Source organism: Malus sylvestris, chromosome 8, assembly GCF_916048215.2.
Source record: "Malus sylvestris chromosome 8, drMalSylv7.2, whole genome shotgun sequence".
NCBI lineage: Eukaryota > Viridiplantae > Streptophyta > Magnoliopsida > Rosales > Rosaceae > Malus > Malus sylvestris.
The window spans coordinates 17,954,723-17,976,939 of record NC_062267.1 but is presented as its reverse complement, the minus strand read 5'-3'; the positions used below and the strand labels follow the sequence as shown (position 1 = coordinate 17,976,939).

Below are 22,217 nucleotides of genomic sequence, written 5' to 3'. Positions count from 1 at the left end.
GAAGGATCCTTGCAGATTTGGTGTGGCATGGACTTTAGGGAAGGTTTAGGGCTTCAGAAATATGTAATTAGGCAACCTAACATATTTAGGAAGCCTCTTTGCAGCTGGAACATAGGTGAATTAGGATTAGGAAAGTTTAGAGCCAAAGATGGAAACCTCCAAGAATAGAAACTTCCAACTTTAGAAACTTTGGCTTCCAATTCTGAACTCTTTGTTCTTCATTTTCATTTCTTCATTTCTTTCATCTCATTATTCATTCCTAGCCTTCTTTGATCTTCAATTTCATCCATCCACCTTGCTCCAAGCATAAGTTATCCATTCCATGCCCAAAACTGCTCCAAAAGGCTCCAAAAGGCTGAGAGAAAGATAGAGTATAAGGGTAGAGAGAGGGATGGTAAGGCCAGAGGTTCATCAGAGTTAAGGTGGTGGTCTGGCAGTATGGATCGCTGGAGGAGCTGGCGGTGGTGACTGATGTATTGCCTTTCGGCCTCTCTTCGTGTACAAAGAAAGAGAGTTTTTAGGGGAATGTGGATGAGAAAAGAAGAGAGTAAAAAATAAAATTTAAAATTAAAAAGAAAAAGGAAAAGAAAGAGATAAAGAGTTAAATGAGAAAGATGTCCCGAGAGAGTGGGAGACAAGGGGAGAGAATGAGGTGTGGACCCCACGTGGCACACAATCCAAAGCCACAAAAGGATGGAAATAAAAAATATATCCCGAGACATGAAAATGATTAAATCGCCCTTTATATTAGTAAGTCTGTAAAATTTCCATCGTAGCTCCAAATTTGATTCCATTTGCACCTACGCATACATACCGCCGGGTACTTCTAGAATATGGTAAAATAATAGCTCAAACGCATGAAATGATGGTCAACGAAAGTCAACAATCTCGCCACTAAGGGCATTTTCGTCAATTCATACTTTTAAAATTAATAAAATCATAAAATTAGGGATGGGTTGTTACACTCGAGTCAAGTTTTCGTAGTCATGATCATCATTTTTGAATTTAATATCAAGAGTGGAGAATAACAAATGTGTTTTTAATATTTTATTATCAAACCACTTAGTACTACGGTCTAGTGATATTCTTCTTCACTTGTAAGTAAAAGGTCTTAGGTTCAATTCTCACCGAAGGCAAATTTGAACCACATTATTGCTAGCTTATTGTGAGGCTTTGCCAAGTCCCCCCTAGTGTAGATAATATTGTTTGTTAAAAAAAAATATTATCAATCTTCAATATCAATTGAATAGTATCAACATTGTGATTTTTTTTTTGTCATCTGGTAACTGGACGAGGCGTTTGGTACGTGGGACGGGACGGGACGGAACGGGACGAGGCGTTCCGTCCCGCGTTTGGTGCGCCAAAAATGGGTGGAACGGGCTGTTCCACGGGACAGATTTTGGGTGTTTTTGCGTTCCACCTCCCCCCCTGGAACGGGTTTGTTCCACGTCTGTGGAACACAATGTTTAACCATTTTAAGACAAATATACCCCATGTCTTTTTCAAAAATTACACCTTCGTTCCGTCCCGTCCCGTCCCGTCCCGTCCCGTTCCGTCCCGTCCCGTCCCGTCCCGTCTGCGTACCAAACGCACCCTAAGAGAACAGTTCTGATAATCTGTCATCAAACTGTTACCGAATTGGGACTATTAACTAAGTTGGTTCTTACATGGATTATTGAATTGCGGTATTTTTGAAATACTTGAAGGTTAAAAACTTGTAGCTTAACTAGTCAAGAGGATCCAACCTCCCCTATCTTTCTTGTATAAAAGAATATTTCACTAGGCTCCTATCTATTGATGGTCTCCCCTGTGAGGAAGGCTTGGGGTTGTCATGTTCAGGGAGGGTGACTAAAGCTTCGCTTCAAGTCTTGTCCTTATCCTTCCCTGACCATGGTTTGTTTTGTTTTTTTACTTGTCTTTATGGCCTCAGTTGTGTGCTGTCTTCGTCTGTTGTATAAATTTTGGAGCTCTTTCTCCTTTTTCAATGAATCTCTTTGACCAAAAAAAAATAAATCACAGGCAAATAGCTTTAAAATAGAATATAGTTTATATAAATATTCATGTATGGTTGGTTGTGACTAGGCCTAGCAAACGGGTCGTGTTTGTCGTGTTCGTGCCGTTTTTGTGTAGCACTTATTATCTTAACGGGTCGTGTCGTGTCACACCCGTTATGACCCTTTTCCTTAAATTTTCACATGCCACACATTGCCACATAAATATTACTTCAAAACATTAAAACACATTTTTCGTTTAAGTACTACATCTACACTTGAAAATAAGAGCTTAATAAACAAAATCCATATATTACTAGTCTATTACAAAATATTAAATGTGCAAGGATATGCAAAATGAAAGAGTTTTTGTTTTCATGGTTGTGAAGCCTTTTCTCAAAAGTTTAAACCTTACCAATGGAACTCAAAGCTTGCATGTTATTCCTTTTACAAAATCCTCAATTTTCATCGATCATCATGACATAAGATCCACTAGTGTAAATATTTTAAATTGAAGATCAAATTCATTCATTGTATTCATATAGGGTTAAGGAGTGTAGCTGTACAAAATCAGCAAAATCAAAGTTAAAATAACCATTAAATCGTGATTTTTCATTGATAACCGTCGAAAAGTTTTGTCCTGTTACTTGATCTCTAAATGTTTGTTTTTTGCAATTTTTGGCATATGCGATCTTGAAGCATATACAAACAAGTTTGACGGTTAGATCGTTGAAATTAGTTTCGTAGAATGCATATCACATCAAAAGGATAGATTCACCAACACTTGGAGTTTATTTATACTTTCATTAAGTATAACGTAAGATTTTGTGGTATCCACTAGTGTAAATATTTTAAATTGAAGATTGAATTCATTCATTGTATTCATATAGGGTCAAGGAGTGTAGCTGCAAAAAATCATCAAAATCGGAGTTAAAATAACCGTTAAATCGTGATTTTTGGTTGATAACCGTTGAAATGTTTTGTCCCGTTACTTGATCTCTGAATGTTTGTTTTTTGCAACATTTGGCGTATGTGATCTCGAAGTATATACAAACATGTTTGATAGTTGAATCGTTGAAATTAGTTTCGTAGAATGCGTATCCCATCAAAACAATAGATTCACTAACACTTAAGAGTTAATTCATACTTTCATTAATATAACATAAGATTTTGTGGTATCCAATAGTGTAAATATTTTAAATTGAAGATTGAGTTCATTCATTGTATTCATATAGGGTCAAGGAGTGTAGCTGTAAAAAATCATCAAAATCGGAGTTAAAATAACCGTTAAATCGTGATTTTTCGTTGATAAGCGTCGAAAAGTTTTGTCCCGTTACTTGATCTCTAAATATTTGGTTTTTGCGATTTTTTTATGATGCGATCTCGAAGCATATACAAACAAGTTTGATGGTTGGATCGTTGAAAATAGTTTCATACAATTCGTATCCCATCAAGTTCAATGATATATATATATTTATTAAGTACATTTAAATTTATTTATTTTGTACGTATAATACTTAAGAAATTGAATGGTATGTATATTTAAGCCGATCCAATGGTCACCAATTTTTAATATTTAATTTAATATATATATATATATATATATAATTATTATAGTTTTTTGGGGTATAAAATTGTTAAATTAATATATATATATATATATATATATATATATATATATAATTATTATAGTATTTTTTTAGGGTTATAAAATTATAAAATTAATATTTTGCTTATTGTGTATCGTATTACCCATGTGTATACCCAAACCAACTTGTTATCTTAACAGGTGCTTATCGGGTTACCCAATAACGACCCGATTCGTTATCGTGTCGACCCAAACACTTGTTAATTTCATATCGTATCATGTCGGGTTATCGAGTCGTGTCAAAAATTGTCAGGCTTAGTTGTGACACAGTCAGACAGGGGTTCACAGTTTACCATGGATTACAGCTTGTGAATCTAATTAAATTTGAGATGCCACTTGGCACTACGGCTTAATGACATTCTTCCTTCTTAGTAAGTGACAGGTCTTAGGTTTGATTCTCGTCAAATGCAATTTTGAATCACATTATTGTTAACCCATTGTAAAATTAAGCCCACTCCCTCCTTAGTACAAATAATATTGTTTGTTCTAAAAAAAAATAAAAAACATAAAATATTTGAGCTTCTTCACGGAATTTTATCCCCTGAATTATTTTTGAGTGTGCTCCAAACGCAGCCACGGATTTCAGTTATTAATCGTAAAATAATAACACACATGGCCGTGTTCTAATACAAGAAAATTTATCCTTTTGTCCCGCAATCTCGGTCCCCTTTCCGGTACAAAAGATTGGTGTACATTTCCAGTACGGGTGGCGGGCCATTTGGTTTAAGCAAACGTGACGAGGCTCAATCATGTTTCTTTTAGAAATCATAATCATACAGATCAATCTGCTAATTCCAATTAATTAGCTATGGCGTGTTAAACAGAAAATAACTATTAGCAAGTGGTTGTTCTACGTCTATCCCACAAAATAGTGATTTTTTTTTTTTTTTTTGGAATTTAAACGTCTTTGGTTCTGCAAGATCTCTAACAGCATACAGATCAATCTGCATTTGGGTTCTGAAAGTAACCTGAGTACTAGCTCAGCATTCCTGAAAGAAATCTTCCTGCACGTTACAAACAGCTCGCATCGTACTGCTGGCCACGTCAAACAGCTGCAAGTACTCGTCAGAGCCATCGACAAGACACTGCACCATAAACCGGAGCTAAATTAAACTTTGCACAAGATAGGCCTGCCTTCATTTATTAAGGCATCGATTAATCGAACCTAATAAGCTAAATTAAAACCCACAACATATCACATGCCCATGTAATGTAGTTAACCATCTCTTACCTTATTTGGTTCGCCCAATTTCTTGCATATTCTCGCCTTCTGTTCATCTAATATGTCATCTGCCCAAACCACCACCTCAAAAAACTAGAAGCGATCTTATATTACTCTAACTGTATTGCATATGGATGACGACAATCATAATGAATTAATAGATGACTCGATTAAAAAGTGAAAGTAAAACCTGTGAAAGCATTTGAGACTGGATATCCCTCTGCAATTACATTGTTGACTTCCTTGTTTGCCAAGTCAAAGTTATCACCCTGGCACGCAGAGAAAAATGCACCAACAACTTCCTTCGGGACTACCTGAAGAACACAAAACAAATTAGCTATCAGGACAGAGCAGGGATTTGATGTACAACAACAACAACCCTTGGGATGCCAAACACACTCAATCTTAAGAAGGGCCATTTTATCTTAATGCTCAATAAAACCAAGCACAAATTTCCCATTGTACAATCCCACTGTACCAAGTCCCGAATTTAGCAAGGCTAAATAGAAGTCAGAACTTAAATGTTCCATGAGTAATCAGACGCGTCATTTATCTTGCACAATAATGCCCCACACCAAACTTGCTAGTATTTGGCATCACAGGAAAACCAGCTGAGCAGGGATGCAACTTCAAGTATCTTGTGCTCCATTTCCTATTTGTTGCTACATACAGTTGTATGCTATAGCATCAATGTTACCGCCTAACATATGTAAATATAAAGAAACAAGTAATAATATCTCATCATCAAATTTAACAGTCGTGTTACTTACCCCAGAGACACTAGTCAACTCCTTTGAAGAAATAGAAGATCCAAATAAGCGAGAAGCTGACCGCAATATTTCAAAAGTACAATTTAAAATTCAACAATAATTGATAGGAACATTTTTATGCGACTTAATTGGCTTGTTCTCATGCACTTATGTTGTTTTTCCTTAGTTAGTTTAGTGTTTAAAGTCATTTTCGTGCAAATTCAGGTTTTATGGTCAAAGTATGCAAAAATGTGCATTTTGGAGCTTTTAGGAGCAAAAATGGGCTTGGAATGGATTGCATAAGCATGGAGCAAGGAGGATGGACGAAATTGAGTATCAAATGAGGCTAGAAAGGTGTTAGAAGACATAAGAAATCAGTTTGGAAGCTTGGAAGACAAAGAAAGACACAAATTGAAGCATCCCTACAAAGGTGGCGCCTTGTCCCCTTTGTGTTCCCTCCTTGTCTCCCTTGTTGCAACATATCCCCTTGCTATGTTTCCCTATCCTTAAACCATGTAAAAACCTTTCCTTTTCCCCTTAGGACTTTGAAAAACCCTTTCCCTTAGTCCTTAGGATTCAGCCGCACCTTTCCCACCAATTTCCTTGCCTTGCCGCACAAGGAATCACCTTTCCCTTTAGTTTTAGGACACTTACCCCTTTCCTAAGCCTTTGCCGCACCTTTGAGAGGAATCCCTGACCTTTACTCTTCCTTGCCGTGCAAGGGAGAGCATTTTTTCCTATTTCCTTGCATTCAAATCAGATTCCCTTGCCTTTTTCCTCATGGCCGCACCCTTTAATCTATTTCCCTTAGTATTTTGGTTCTAATTTCCTATTTCCTTTAAGTTTTAGTTTAATTTCTGATTACCTAATTTATTTTGGAGCCTTGTTCTATAAAAGCCAAGCTTTGCCGCAACCTTAGGGATCCATTCACTCCCATTCACGCCAGAAACACCATCCCACTCTCTGCCGCACCTTTCCTTCACCATTCACCATATTTTCTGACCCAAAACCACCCTAGCCGTACCATACACCTATCCCAGCCATAAACATAACCCCCAAAACTCACCCATTCGTGTGTCGTAGCAAGGAGAAAGAAGGAAGGACTCTTGGATGCTCAAGCTTCATCGTTGGTGCATTCTAGGTGTAATTCGTTTTATGATTTCAATGTTTAATTTCTTTTCCTTTCGTTTTGCTATGAACATGAGTGGCTAAACCCCTATTGGTTAGGGGTGATTTCGAAGCCATGACTATGTGTGCAATTTGATTTGATAAATTCCAGTTATGAGTTCTTGAATCGTGAATGCAATTGGCTTAACTGTGTGAGTAATAACTTATTTGTGTTTGTTAATTAGGGGTCGACACTTAATTGGCTTGCATGAATATGATGCTAGAATATAAGGTTGTTTCACATAATCGTCACACATTTATATTCATATGTAGTGAAGGTCGCTAGTCACGATCGCGTTAAGTCCAATTCCTAGCATGAGTGACATGATGTCATAGTTGCAAATGCTTTGTCAATGCTTATAGTTTTCATTGACCGTAATGATCTTTGATTGTATCTTTATTATGATGTCATGTAGGGAACTTTTGAGGAATGCTTTGGGTTGTCGAATGATGTCATCCAATCCAATAACACAAGGAAAACTTGAGAATTAATTAGTGATGTCACGGTTAATTTGGGGCATTGTCATTCATAATTCAATGAAGGAATAACTGGAAATCGAGTCGTTTGCATACTTGTCATGTGTGGAGAAAGAGCCTCTAACTAATCCATCATCCATTTAAAACCCCAAAATCGTTTTCAAATCTGTTTTTACTTTGCAATCTGTTTTGTTAGTTTATTTTCGTCCAAATCAAATCCCCATTTATTTTGAAGTCCTAGATTAGTTAGAAAATGTTTTGGTTTATGTTTTTAAGTGTTTTGGTACAAGTTAAAACCCAAATTCGTCCAATTTGGTGCTTTGTGCTCAAAACTGCCCAGAAAGTGTTTTTAAGGCAATTTTGAGTCTTTTGGTTGCTGTTTTGAGTTTTTGGTTTGTTTTAGTGTTTTAAACTTTAGTTTTGCATTCTTTGAGTCTAATCTAGCGTTTTAAACTTTGTTTTTACGTTTCTAAGTCAGTTTTCAAGTGTTTAGCAATCCCTCCTAATCCCCGGTCTAGAACGATCCCTACTTATTCATACTACAATTGTCAACAAGAGGGTTTAATTTGTGTGTTTAGTTATTTTACGCATCAAATTTTTGGCGCCGTTGCCGGGGATTAGCAAAGTTGTTAATCCCTTGGATTGTTTTTTTTTATGTTTCTTTTATTTCACTTTGTTTCTGATTTTGTTTAAGTTTCTGACCTAATTTTGTTTCTTGTTTCTTAGGTACTAGTTTATGACTAGAAGTTTTCAAACGGTTCGTGCAAACATCTTGGACTTTGCCGACGACTTTGAGAGGAATTTGAGAAGAGCTAGAAACCAGCAAGAACACAATCCACCCAATTCTGAATTTGACCTTGAAGAAGACGTACAAGAAGAGGAGGAGGAACCTACAGCACAAGTGGGTGGAGAAGTTCAAGGCATGGCCATGGACAATCGTACACTCAAGGAGCTTTCCGCCTCTGGATTGGATAATGTCGCACCCTTGTGCATCCAATATCCCACGGCTGCCCAAGGAAAAACTGAAGAGTTCGAATTAAAGTCAAGTTTGCTCCACCACATTCCAAAGTTCCATGGGATGTCCATGGAGGACCCTAACAAGCATTCGAAAGAATTTGAAGTGGTGTGTTCAAGCATGACTCCAGTCAACGTTGACGGAAGTATTTTGAAGATGAAGGCTTTTCCATTCTCTTTGATGGATAAAGCCAAGGATTGGTTATACGAGTTGGCTCCCGGCACTGTCACATCTTGGGAGAGTATGAAGAGGGCGTTTCTGGAGAAGTTTTTCCCAACTTCTCGCATCATTCTTCTTCGTAAAAAAAATAAGTGGAATTCAACAAGATGAAGGTGAGTCTTTTCCTACATATTATGAACGATTTAAATCACTTGTTGCTTCTTGTCCACAACATCAGATGAAGGAGGAGTTGCTTTTGCAATACTTCTACGGATGGCTCCTACCACTAGAACGTCAAATGCTCGATGCCTCGGCGGGTGGAGCATTGGTAGACAAAACACCTATGGCTGCCAAGATCTTGATTGCTAATCGAGCATTGAACGCTCAACAATACGAAGGAGTAGGCCAAAGAGGACCCCCACGGCAACATGTTCATGAGGTAAGTTCCACACCCGACATTCATTCACAATTAGCTAATCTTACTTCGATTGTTTCTCAGATGACCGAAGGCATGAGGTTGCAAGGACCAATGGTGTGTGGTGTATGTTCTATCCAAGGACATGCCTCTGAAAAATGCCCACAACTCATTGAGAATGGTGGATGGGAGAGCACGAATGCCATTGGGTTTCACGGCCAAAACCAACCAAGGAACGATCCATATTCCAATTCATACAATCCAGGTTGGCGAGACCACCCAAATTTCAAGTGGAGGGACCCCCAACAACCCCAACAATAAGGAGGCTTTAGGCAACAACCCCCGGGTTTCTACTAAAAGCCGTTTGCACCAACTCAACCCCAAGCACAACCCGCCCAAAAATCAGGTTCTTCAATTGATAATGATCAGATTTTTAACTTACTAACTTCTATGGCGCAAGGTATGCAAACTAGGGACAAGAAGGTGGATGAGTTGGAGAAGCAAGTGGGGCAGATTGCCGAGTTCATGGGAAAGTTTCGAGACCAAGGCCAACTCCCTAGTTCTACCATTCCAAACCCGAAGGGAGGCTTTGAAAGTGCAAAGGCCATACTCTTGAGAAGTGGAAAAGAGATTGGGGCAGGTCCTACACCATCACAATCAGGTCCCAAAGAGGTTGAAGAACTGCAAATTGAAGAGGAGGAAGCAAGCCCACTCACGGCAAAGGTGGGAGCACCTTTGCCGCAAGCTTCTAATGTCCCCAATCTGTCCAAATCGGCCAATAAAGGTAAGAATGTGTCAAATTCGGTTCCTACTAATGTTTTTCCTTCGAATGTTCCTTTTCCTAGTAGGTTTAAGCAAACAATGAAGGAAGAAGCTGAAAAGGACATCCTTGAGACATTTAGGAAAGTTCAAGTAAACATACCTTTGTTGGATGCAATCAAGCAAGTCCCGAGGTACGCCAAGTTTTTGAAGGAGTTGTGCACCACTAGGAAGAGGATGTCGACTAAGGAAGTGGTAAAGGTAGGTGAGAATGTGTCCGCCATCTTGCAACGCAAACTACCTCCCAAATGCAAAGATCCGGGTAGTTTTACCATTCTTTGTGTCATTGGTAACACTAGATTTGAATCTGCCATGCTTGATTTAGGTGCTTCTATAAATGTTATGCCATATTCCATTTATGCATCTATGAACTTAGGAGCATTGAAAAATGATGGTGTTATCATACAATTGGCCGATAGATCTAATGCCTATCCAAAGGGCGTTTTGGAAGATGTTTTGGTGCAGGTTAATCATTTGATCTTTCCGGCGGATTTCTATGTTCTTGAGATGGATGAATCGGATCATGCACCCTCGCTGCCCATTCTACTTGGAAGACCATTCATGAAGATGGCCCGGACTAAAATTGATGTGTTTAATGGAACTTTGTCCATGGAATTTGATGGGGAAGTTGTTAACTTTAATCTTTCTGATTCTATTAAGTATCCTAGTGAAGATCATTCATGTTTCTCTATTGATATTGTTGATTCTTTGGCGCAGGGATATCTTGAAGATTTGAATGACGACGCACTTGAAAAGGTCATTACAAGAGGTGTAGACGTCAAAACCAAGGGGACAACACCCATGCTAAGCCACGGCATGCAAGAACTATCCTATGCCGTGCCTCCTAGTGAGGAATTCCTTGAAGTAGTTGCTGCCCTTGATTCATTGCCTACACATGATGGTAAGTTTCCTAACCGTGAGTCCATTCCCATTTCGACTAATAAATTGCTTCCATCCATAATTCAGGCACCTATCCTAGAACTCAAACCTTTACCAAGCCATTTGAAGTACATCTTTTTGGGGGAAAACGAGACACTACCTACCATCATCTCTTCATCCCTCACGGCACAAGGAGAGGAGAAACTAGTTCGAGTTTTGAAGGAGTTCAAATCTGCCCTAGGTTGGACATTGGCCGATATTAAAGGTATAAGCCCTACGACTTGTATGCATCACATATTTCTTGAGGAGGGGGCCAAACCAACTAGAGAGGCTCAACGCCGTCTCAACCCTCCGATGATGGAAGTTGTGAAAAAGGAGATAATCAAACTTCTAGATTGTGGGGTGATTTATCCCATCTCCGATAGTCGTTAGGTTTCACCTATCCAATGTGTGCCTAAGAAATCTGGAGTGACGGTTGTGGAGAATGCCGAGAATGAGCTTGTACCTATGAGAATTCAAACCGGTTGGCGTGTATGCATTGATTATAGGAAGATAAACGCCACCACAAGGAAGGACCACTTCCCATTGCCGTTCCTAGATCAAATGTTGGAAAGGTTAGCGGGTCATTCCTTTTATTGTTTTCTTGATGGTTATTCCGGTTATAATCAAATTGTCATTGCCCCGGATGATCAAGAAAAGACCACCTTTACTTGTCCTTTTGGAACGTTTGCATATCGACGTATGCCATTTGGCTTGTGCAATGCTCCTGCCACGTTTCAAAGGTGTATGGTAAGCATATTTTCTGAATATGTTGAAAGGATCATTGAGATATTCATGGATGACTTTAGTGTTTTTGGTGATTCATTTGATAATTGCTTGGATAATCTCACTTTAATCTTGAAACGTTGTGTTGAAACAAACCTTGTTTTAAATTGGGAAAAATGTCACTTTATGGTTAAACAAGGTATTGTTTTGGGTCATATAATCTCTGAAAAAGGAATTGAAGTTGATAAGTCTAAAGTAGATCTTGTACGCTACTTACCCTCTCCTACTTCGGTTAGAGAGGTTCGTTCTTTTCTTGGTCATGCAGGACTCTATAGACGATTTATCAAGGACTTTTCCAAGATTGCACAACCCCTATGCCGTCTCCTACAAAAGGATGTGTCATTTGAGTTCAACGAGGCATGTGAGAAGGCATTCAAGCATCTCAAGGACCTCCTCACCACGGCACCCATCATAACTCCCCTAGATTGGTCCATTCCCTTTGAATTGATGTGTGATGCATCGGATTACGCACTTGGAGCTGTTTTGGGTCAAAGAAAAAATAAACAGCCACAAGTTATTTATTATGCTTCACACACTTTGAATGATGCTCAATTGAATTATTCTACAACCGAAAAAGAACTTTTGACGGTTGTATTTGCTTTAGATAAATTTAGATCATATCTAATTGGTACTAAAGTCATTGTTTTCACTGACCATGCAGCCTTGAAGTATCTTTTCACCAAAAAGGAGGCCAAACCGAGGCTCATTCGTTGGATGCTCTTACTTCAAGAGTTCGATATTGAAATTAGGGACAAGAAAGGATGCGAAAACGTGGTGGCTGACCACCTAAGCAGATTGGTGCGTAAAGAAGAGTCCCTCCCCATTTCTGAGACGTTTCCGGATGAACAACTTTTGTCCATTGAGGTAAGTACCCCTTGGTATGCCGATTTAGTCAATTTCTTGGTGTCTAAGCAAGTTCCTAACACTCTAAGCAAGGTTCAACGTGATAAATTGAAACATGTTGCAAGATTTTATGTGTGGGATGATCCATATCTATGGAAATATTGCCCAGATCAGATTGTTAGAAGATGTGTGCCAAATTCTGATTTTAATTCAATTCTAGCATTTTGTCATTCTTATGCATGTGGAGGCCATTTTGGCACCCAAAGAACAGCCCTCAAAGTGTTAGAATCTAGTTTTTATTGGCCTACATTGTTCAAAGATGCTAGAATGTTTTGCTTAACATGTGATAGACCAAATGCCGCAAGCACCCATCTTCAATGTTGAAATTTTTTATGTTTGGGGTATTGATTTCATGGGTCCCTTTCCTTCTTCATTTGGTTTCACTTATATTTTGCTTGCGGTTGATTATGTTTCCAAATGGGTAGAAGCAAAAGCTACCCGTACTAACGATTCTAGAGTGGTTTCAGATTTCATCAAGACTAACATTTTCTCTAGATTTGGGATGCCGCGGGTGTTCATAAGTGATGGAGGCTCACATTTCTGCAATCGGACCATTGAGGCACTCTTTAAGAAGTACAATGTCAAGCATAAGGTTTCCACACCTTATCACACACAAACAAGTGGCCAAGCCGAAGTATCAAATAGAGAAATCAAGCAAATCTTGGAGAAAACCGTGGGGCCTAACCGGAAAGATTGGAGCATGCGTTTAGACGATGCACTATGGGCGTATCGCACTGCCTACAAGACACCCCTAGGGATGTCTCCATTTCGGCTAGTTTATGGCAAGCCTTGTCACTTACCCGTGGAACTAGAGCACAAGGCGCATTGAGCAGTGAAAACATTCAATTTGGACTTAGATTCTGCTGGAATGCATCGAAAGCTCCAATTGAATGAGCTTGAGGAGCTACGGAATGAAGCATATGAGAATGCCCGAATCTACAAGGAGAAAACAAAGGCGTTTCATGACAAGATGATTAGGGGCAAAACCTTCTCAATTGGGCAGAAAGTTTTACTTTTTAATTCTCGCTTATGTTTATTTCCTGGTAAGTTACGTTCTAAGTGGATTGGACCTTTTGTTGTTACTAATGTTTTTCCACATGGTGCAGTTCAAGTCCAAAGCTTAAGGAATGGGGTGGAATTCAAGGTTAACGGACATCGATTGAAGCCATACTATGAGAGTGTCGTGGGGCAGGTTGTGGAGGAGATCCCACTCCATGCCGTGGGCTCCAATGGGGAATGATTGTGTTCTTCGTCCGGCTTCAAGACGTTAAAGAAAGCGCTACTTGGGAGGTAACCCATGCAATTCAACAAAGGAAGACCAAGGAATCACTCCAATTCCAGATTTGCGTTCCTAAACTCTTCACTTTGTTGTTTATTTCAAATCTACCTATTTAGTTGTTTTAGTTGCTATTTGTGTGTTTACTTTTGTTTGGTGTGATTTTATGCTTGAAACATTGAGAACAATGTTTGATTTAAGTGTGGGGGGGGTAACTAAGTGTTTTTGATACAAATTCGTGGGATTTTATCACCCATAACTTCAAGTGTTGTTCCTTGCTGTTTTTAAGTGGTTTTAAGCAGTTTTGGTGTGTTTTAGTGTGTTTCGAAGTAAAAATCCGAAAATCACATAAAAATTTGAAAAATTGTTTTAAAAAACCCAAAAAGAGTTGTTTTCAAGTTGTTTGTTTGTGTGTTTGTGTCTTAGGGGTACCTTCCAACGCAATGATGAGGATTTGGTTTGTAATTACATGGCTGTTAAAGAGAGTTATAAACATGGATGAAAGTTTGATTTACTCTTTGTTCATGCTTGGTTTTGGTTATAACTTATGAATTCGCATGCAATCTTAAAGAAAAAAATCAATTTTTGTAACATGCTTGAAGGAAGGAACTCGAATTAACGCTACATCCCTGTGAGACTTGAGCTTAAACGTTTATTTGGAGAGTTAAAATCTGTGCATTATTGTTTTCTAAAGTCGTTCCATGATCTCATTATTCCTTGCTTGGTTACTACTTAGAAGGCGTTTCATCATTTAGTTCCAAATGCTAGAACTCATGCCCATTTCATTCAAAGCATGTTATTGATTTGCATAACACATATTCAAGATGAAGTTGTGTAGTTACCACCACCTTAGCCAAAATGCCGTGTGACCTACCTCATTTTTATGTTTAAGTTAACCCCATTGAGCCTTGTTAGCCTACATTCGTTAACCCACGTTGTCCTCACCTAGCCTAGATTAGGACCATCCCTACCCTTGTTCTTGAAGCATAATAAAGCATGATTCAAATTGAATTCCTTTTGATTAATGTATGGCAGAAAACAAGTGTGGGGGAAGTGTTTCTCATGTAAGTTAGTGTGCCATAGGCACGGGTGGAAAGAAAAGAAAAGAGAAATTCGTGAAAAGAAAGAAAGAAAAAATGAAAAGTGTGAAAAGTATGAAAAAAGAGTTGAAAAGATGTAAAAAAGAGTTATAAAGTATTGTTTGTTGAAGAAAGGGTCCAAAAAGTTGAATTTGACCCTAAGAGTTGTTTAAATCTTCCCCTTATGTTTAAAAGTGATTTCTGCATTCTAAAGTGAATTCTAAGTCTAGATTTCATTGCTTTGATTACTATTGCTTTAAGAACGTTTGTTTTCCCTTACCTTTCTTTGTTAGCCAATACCCCAAGCCCCGTTACAACCCGTAACTTCTATCTTGAGTGTTATGTGTTTCAATTTGTGGAGTTTGAATTTGGTATGAGCATATGGTGTCACTGGTTCTCGCATCTAAGTAGTAGCATTTCATTCATGAGATCATATCTAAACATGTTTATTAACTCCAGAAATTGCGTTCTTTGTTATACATATATGTGAGCATTCGTTTTCATATCTACATCAATCTTCTCACATATAACTAGTATAGGGTGTGTAGTTAGAAAATCTGAGTGAAAATAGAGTGCATATCTTGTAAGGAATTGAGGGAATTCTCTAAGGCATGTTACTACATTCACAACATTGTTTTAATTTATTAAATGTGAACTAGTAAGTAGTGACTATGATTAAGTATGTGCTTAAGTGTTAAATTGAATCAAATCTGTGGGAATGATGATCTTTAACATGTCATATGCTTTGGAAATCCCTGAGGCAAACGTTAGAAGGTTTAGGTTGTGTTTTGTTTGTTTTGTTTCATTTTATTTCTTTGTTTTGCTCGAGGACTAGCAAAAGTCAAGTGTGGGGGAATTTGATAGGAGCATTTTTATGCGACTTAATTGGCTTGTTCTCATGCACTTATGTTGTTTTTCCTTAGTTAGTTTAGTGTTTAAAGTCATTTTCGTGCAATTTCAGGTTTTATGGTCAAAGTATGCAAAAAGGTGCATTTTGGAGCTTTTAGGAGCAAAAATGGGCTCGGAATGGATTGCATAAGCATGGAGCAAGGAGGATGGACGAAATTGAAGATCAAATGAGGCTAGAAAGGTGTTAGAAGACATAAGAAATCAGTTTGGAAGCTTGGAAGACAAAGAAAGACACAAATTGAAGCATCCCTACAAAGGTGGCGCCTTGTCCCCTTTGTGTTCCCTCCTTGTCTCCCTTGTTGCAACATATCCCCTTGCTATGTTTCCCTATCCTTAAACCATGTAAAAACCTTTCCTTTTCCCCTTAGGACTTTGAAAAACCCTTTCCCTTGGTCCTTAGGATTCAGCCGCACCTTTCCCACCAATTTCCTTGCCTTGCCGCACAAGGAATCACCTTTCCCTTTAGTTTTAGGACACTTACCCCTTTCCTAAGCCTTTGCCGCACCTTTGAGAGGAATCCCTGACCTTTACTCTTCCTTGCTGTGCAAGGGAGAGCATTCTTTCCTATTTCCTTGCATTCAAATCAGATTCCCTTGCCTTTTTCCTCATGGCCGCACCCTTTAACCTATTTCCCTTAGTATTTTGGTTCTAATTTCCTATTTCCTTTAAGTTTTAGTTTAATTTCTGATTACCTAATTTATTTTGGAGCCTTGTTCTATAAAAGCCAAGCTTTGCCGCAGCCTTAGGGATCCATTCACTCCCATTCACGCCAGAAACACCATCCCACTCTCTGCCGCACCTTTCCTTCACCATTCACCATATTTTTTGACCCAAAACCACCCTAGCCGTACCATACACCTATCCCAGCCATAAACCCATCGTTCTACACCATCCATAACCCCCAAAACTCACCCATTCGTGTGTCGTAGCAAGGAGAAAGAAGGAAGGACTCTTTGATGCTCAAGCTTCATCGTTGGTGCATTCTAGGTGTAATTCGTTTTATGATTTCAATGTTTAATTTCTTTTCCTTTCGTTTTGCTATGAACATGAGTGGCTAAACCCCTATTGGTTAGGGGTGATTTCGAAGCCATGACTATGTGTGCAATTTGATTTGATAAATTCCAGTTATGAGTTCTTGAATCGTGAATGCAATTGGCTTAACTGTGCGAGTAATAACTTATTTGTGTTTGTTAATTAGGGGTCGACACTTAATTGGCTTGCATGAATATGATGCTAGAATATAAGGTTGTTTCACATAATCGTCACACACTTATATTCATATGTCCTGAAGGTCGCTAGTCACGATCACGTTAAGTCCAATTCCTAGCATGAGTGACATGATGTCATAGTTGCAAATGCTTTGTCAATGCTTATAGTTTTCATTGAACATAATGATCTTTGATTGTATCTTTATTATGATGTCATGTAGGGAACTTTTGAGGAATGTTGGGTTGTCGAATGATGTCATCCAATCCAATAACACAAGGAAAACTTGAGAATTAACTAGTGATGTCACGGTTAATTTGGGGCATTGTCATTCATAATTCAATGAAGGAATAACTGGAAATCGAGTCGTTTGCATACTTGTCATGTGTGGAGAAAGAGCCTCTAACTAATCCATCATCTATTTAAAACCCGAAAATCGTTTTCAAATCTGTTTTTACTTTGCAATCCTTTTTGTTAGTTTATTTTCGTCCAAATCAAATCCCCATTTATTTTGAAGTCCTAGATTAGTTAGAAAATGTTTTGGTTTATGTTTTTAAGTGTTTTGGTACAAGTTAAAACCCAAATTCGTCCAATTTGGTGTTTTGTGCTCAAAACTGCCCAGAAAGTGTTTTTAAGGCAGTTTTGAGTCTTTTGGTTGCTGTTTTGAGTTTTTGGTTTGTTTTAGTGTTTTAAACTTTAGTTTTGCATTCTTTGAGTCTAATCTAGCGTTTTAAACTTTGTTTTTACGTTTCTAAGTCAGTTTTCAAGTGTTTAGCAATCCCTCCTAATCCCCGGTCTAGAACGATCCCTACTTATTCATACTACAATTGTCAACAAGAGGGTTTAATTTGTGTGTTTAGTTATTTTACGCATCAATAACTCAATAAGAGACTCAGCAGGATCCAATACTAATGCCTAACCAATGTGGATAAGTAACAAGGAAAGGAAACGAAAACAATTTCAACAGGAAACTTTTGGCAAGGTCTAATTTAGATGAATGCAGAAATGGGATAAAAATATTTCATAGTTAGATGTATTAAGTTTAACTGACACTGGCTAACCAAGACTGTTTCATTTAACTACAAGACTTAAGCAGAAAAGAAAAATACCAAAGCATTTTACTTACACCAGGGATACCGTTCAACAATATTCCACAATATCATCACTCCCAGACACCCAAAAGTACGCATCAAAGGAAATATAAATAGCATCAAATATGGAGAAAGTTGGGTGCTAAAATTTTAAGATGCTTAAAACCCAAAGATTTCCCAACACAACTACAATTAACATCACACTTCACGAAAATTACTCATCAATTAAGAAGCAAAAAATGTATAAAATACTGAACATACATACTGATGGTGGTTATCTAACAAGTTTTTCAAGATGAAGAAGATGAACGAGAAATGAAGAAAATTTCCATGACTAACCCCCAATTACCTGCAAGAATGTAAGAGCCCGACGAAGATCACCTTGTGAGGTAGAGCTTAGTGTTGACAGAACCTACAACGTAGACCACATTGTGTATGAGTATGTCAGAAACCCAAAACTGATGCAAAATTCCCATGTTCAACAAACCACAATATGCAGTTCAAGGCTTCAGTTATGATGTAGATACCTCTGGATCCAGGTTGAGGCCTTCTTCTTGGACAATATGCAATATGCGGCTGATCATGATATCTTCTGAAAGTGGCTTAAACCTGAACTTTGCACATCTCAAAGCAAGTGGCTCAATGATCCTAAAAAAAAAAACTCATGAATCACCAAGTGCAAGGCCTGCCCATCATTCATGTAATTTAATGACAGAACCTAAAGACAATTGAAATGAATTCTTATTATTTTACAGAAACAGTTCCTAAAAATTTCATGTTCGCTCAGACGTCTCACGATACTCTTGCAGTTCATGCGAGAGTGAAAATGATCAAGGATTCTAAACCCTTCCAAAACAAACCAACTGTATTTTATCAACCTCACCCCAAATACAAAATAAAGGAAGAAACTGGATTACCAAATATATAAGTGAAATAACCATATAAAAAGGAATTGCATATTGCCTAATTAAATAAATAAAAAAGTTGGGAAGGTGCGCCTGCTGATATAATTGCATATAAAAAAATCGGGTGACTTTGGAGTGAGTTTCCATTGTACGTCTTAGGGCATTCTGCATAGCAGAAGGTAAGTGAGAAGGGCATTCCTAATACTTCTTAGGCAATGAACAGCCTCATCAAGGATAATGATCTTAAATGGTGGACACGGGTAACCCCTGAAGCATTGAAGAGAGGTTGATTAGTACCCCTAAAGCATTTAGACATAATATATAAATGGAAATAGAGAATATACGAACTGAAAATGAAAATAATAGTTCTCAGATACGAGAATATACCCTGGACGTTGATTAGTAATTTAGCAACCACAGCAACAGCAACAAAATCTTTGATCTTGGTCCAAACAACATGGATCCATGATCATCACTTGCATTGAGCTCTAACACTCTAGACTTGTAGAGTTCAGGTCTGCAAAATGATTGTGGTTAAAAACAATGAAAATTACATAGTAATGTTTATGATAAATAGGCCTAATTCGATTATTAGTCCCAATGGTGATAGGGTAGTTGGAAGATAGCCCTTGTGGTAAAAAAAAAAACTAGGATTTTAGCCCCTGTGGTGAAATCTGTTAGGATTTAGGCCCAAAATTGAAAATTCCATCAACTCTCCATTAATTATTATCACGTGAACCACACATATTAGGCTAAAACGGAACTCTCCATTAATCGTTAGCATGTGGGGCTACATGTGAGGCTAACTTTATATTTTTAGTCTTACATGTGAGCCTTTATGAGCTAACAATTAATGGAGAGTTAACGAAATTTTCAATTTTGGGCCTAAATTCTAACAGACTTCACCACAAGAGCCTAAATCCTAATTTTTTTACCACAGGGGGTTATCTTCCAACGACCAGATCACCATGGGGACTAATAATCCAATTAAGGCTAATAAATAAAACCAAACACAGAATTTGAACTCCAAGTAAAAATGTGAAACATAGTCCTGTTATTCGTATAGTTCACGATTCCAAATATCATCATTCAGTTTACTACCCGAAAAGAAATAAGAAACCATGAATCCACATCTAGAGTGATCATAGTCCATCCTAGTACCAGCTAAATCTAGTCTGCCCCAATGAAATCGCAATTACTCAACCCTTTTGAAGACTTTGATCTCTAGAGTGGTCATAGTCCATCCAAGTATCAACTAAATCTAGTAAACCCGAAAGAGTATCGCAATCACTCTACCTATTTGAAGAATTTCGAGAATCATGTCATCCCTAAAAAAACAATGCAATTTGGGAAAATAAGTTTTAAAGAGCTGAAAGCACATAAATACACACTCTTTGGAATTTCAAATAAATAATTAAGCGGGCAGGAGGCAAATCCAAAAAGCTGGTGGGTGATGGCGAGAGCGGTGGTGGGTTTTCCGGTGCCCAGAGGACCATAGAAGAGCATGTGAGGACACTGCCAAAAAAAAAACCCAACTCACAGAAATAAACAGATAAAGAAATAGGAGTAAGTGCGTTAGGGTTTTGCAAATTGAAGCTTCATGGATGTTACATTTGAGGTCTCGAAGGTGTTGGTGAGGACTCCGACCACCTCGTCCTGCTGCGCCAAATCTTTCACTTGCCTTGGCCGACTGAATAATTACACAAAATTCAAATTCAAAATACCCCAAAAGCCTTAGATTGGATTATATTGCAGAGAGAGAGAGAGAGAGAGAGAGAGGGAATCATACTATTTTTCGATCCATGGTTAAGAGCTGTGAACCAGTGGCGCCATGCATGATGTTTTCAGAAAGGGGTTTTGCTTTCCCGCTTTGTAGACGGAGGAGTAACGACAAACGAAACTGTTTTAACTTAAAAATTGATCAACGACAGATTATGATGGATTGTGTTCGGACCCAAATTAAACAGTTGGGTCCTGGCTCCACCGTCCTATTTAAATCGTAAATTGTCGTTGTGTATATGGCTTTTACAGGAATGAACAGTAACAGCCCAAATGATTTGAAAGTGCTTTTGACGTGGTAAGGATGGGCGGCAAGAATGCCCTCTTTCACACTGAAAGGGCTTACTTGATAGGAGCATATTTATGCAACTTAGTTAGCTTGTTTTTGTGTATTTATTTTGTTATTTCTTAGTTAATTTAGTATTTCAAGCCATTTTCGTATGTTTGTAGGTCCAAAGGGCAAAGGAGGTAAGAAAGTGCATTTTAGAGCATTTTGGAGCAGTTTTGGGCTTGGAATGGATATCACATGCTTGGAGTAAGGGAGATGGACAAAATTGAAGACCTAAAGATGCTAAGATTCCTAATTGAAGAAGGATTCCTAATTGAAGATTGATTTCTAGAAGAATGAGGATTCCTAGAAGAATGAGGATTCTTGCTTACACAAGGATTCCTGCAAGAAGAAGGAATGTTAAGCCAAGGTTTCCTACTTTGGTTTTAACCTTTCCTAATCCTAAAAGTCCCTAAGTTCCAGCAACAAAGAAGACTCCTAATCATATTAAGACACTAAATAAGAATTTCTAGAAGCCTAAACCCCTTGCCACACCACCTTTCCCTTTCCCCTTCCATTCTCATTCCTTGCCGTGCAAGGGAGAGTCTTCCTTTCCTATTTTCTGCCATAAACCACTTTGCCCTTCTCTAAAAGATTCCTGCCACATATCCCTTAGCCTTTTCTCTTTAATTTATGATTTTTACTCCTTGTGGGACAAAATAGTTAAGTTCTAAACCTTTCCTTTAATTATGCCGCACCCTAGCCTTAATTACCTAGGGTTTTGACATGTTTTGGGAGTAATATAAACCTATGTCGCAGCCTTGGAAAGGGATATCATATCTACCACCATTCACACAACTAGAAACACTCACAAACATCCTTGCCGCAACCATCAACTAATCCATTCACTACCATACACAATTCCAACCATTCTCCCATACAAACCACCATTCAAACCTTCTCCCAACCCTTGTGCTGCAACAAAGAGAAGAAGGAGGACCCTTGGATGTGCTTGCCATTCAAGTTGGATTGCTAGAACGTTTTTAGGTGTTTTCATTCTTTGTTTTCAATGTCTAAATTTATGTATCTTTGTTTTGTGAACATGAGGAGCTAAACCCCTTTTAGCTAGGGGGAAGTTCGAAGCCATGAACATCCTTCAGATATGAATTGATTTCTCCCAATTGTGATTTGTGAAGGGAAATTTGTGAGATTTCATGTGGGATTTCTAGTGACTAGCATGCATATACAATTCAAGATTTATATACGAAAGCAACGGAAGCATGTTATCAAATAATATCAAAGCTCTAGTCATGCAAATCCCCTTCAAGATGCATAGGTTTATGTAAGATGTATCAAAAATAAATTCATATAAAAGAACAAAGTTTAGGAGTAGTTTTATACCTCTTGATCTAGATCTTAGACCAAGGATGTACCA

At 38.1% G+C, this 22,217-nt stretch overlaps 2 protein-coding genes and 1 long non-coding RNA gene across 4 annotated transcripts; 2 read left to right on the top strand and 1 right to left on the bottom strand.

The window, feature by feature from the left end:
- Positions 1-4,378: 4,378 nt before the first annotated feature.
- LOC126631650 (replication factor C subunit 2-like) lies at positions 4,379-20,699 on the bottom strand. Of its 2 annotated transcripts, none has more exons than XM_050301775.1 (10): positions 20,525-20,688; positions 20,347-20,425; positions 20,127-20,250; positions 19,123-19,252; positions 18,888-19,002; positions 18,358-18,478; positions 18,180-18,242; positions 5,052-5,175; positions 4,871-4,929; positions 4,379-4,724 (listed from the first exon to the last, which is right to left on the bottom strand). In XM_050301775.1, the coding sequence occupies exons 5-10, from the start codon at positions 18,929-18,931 to the stop codon at positions 4,620-4,622; spliced, it is 516 nt and encodes a 171-aa protein (XP_050157732.1). In that variant the 5' UTR covers positions 18,932-19,002; positions 19,123-19,252; positions 20,127-20,250; positions 20,347-20,425; positions 20,525-20,688; the 3' UTR covers positions 4,379-4,619. The 2 variants fall into 2 exon arrangements, 1 of the variants encoding a protein (XP_050157732.1); XR_007626425.1 differs by adding an exon at positions 9,766-11,844 and having other exon boundaries at positions 4,635-4,724; positions 4,871-4,954; positions 18,358-19,002; positions 20,525-20,699.
- Positions 5,436-16,709, top strand: LOC126631652 (uncharacterized). Its single transcript, XR_007626427.1, has 2 exons — positions 5,436-5,861; positions 15,612-16,709. It is a non-coding gene; the product is annotated as an uncharacterized LOC126631652 (long non-coding RNA).
- LOC126631645 (uncharacterized) lies at positions 7,227-10,973 on the top strand. Its single transcript, XM_050301770.1, has 2 exons — positions 7,227-7,639; positions 7,689-10,973. The coding sequence occupies exon 2, from the start codon at positions 9,294-9,296 to the stop codon at positions 10,971-10,973; it is 1,680 nt and encodes a 559-aa protein (XP_050157727.1). The 5' UTR covers positions 7,227-7,639; positions 7,689-9,293.
- Positions 20,700-22,217: the final 1,518 nt, after the last annotated feature.

Excerpts from the sequence above, each read along its gene's own strand:
- LOC126631645 (XM_050301770.1), top strand. The coding sequence starts at position 9,294 with ATGGCGCAAGGTATGCAAACTAGGGACAAGAAGGTGGATGAGTTGGAG.
- LOC126631650 (XM_050301775.1), bottom strand. The coding sequence starts at position 18,931 with ATGCCCTTCTCACTTACCTTCTGCTATGCAGAATGCCCTAAGAC. Across the intron at positions 4,930-5,051 it reads AGTCTCAAATGCTTTCACAG|ATGACATATTAGATGAACAG; the intron begins GTTTTACTTTCA and ends TGGTTTGGGCAG. Across the intron at positions 4,725-4,870 it reads AATTGGGCGAACCAAATAAG|TGTCTTGTCGATGGCTCTGA; the intron begins GTAAGAGATGGT and ends TTTATGGTGCAG.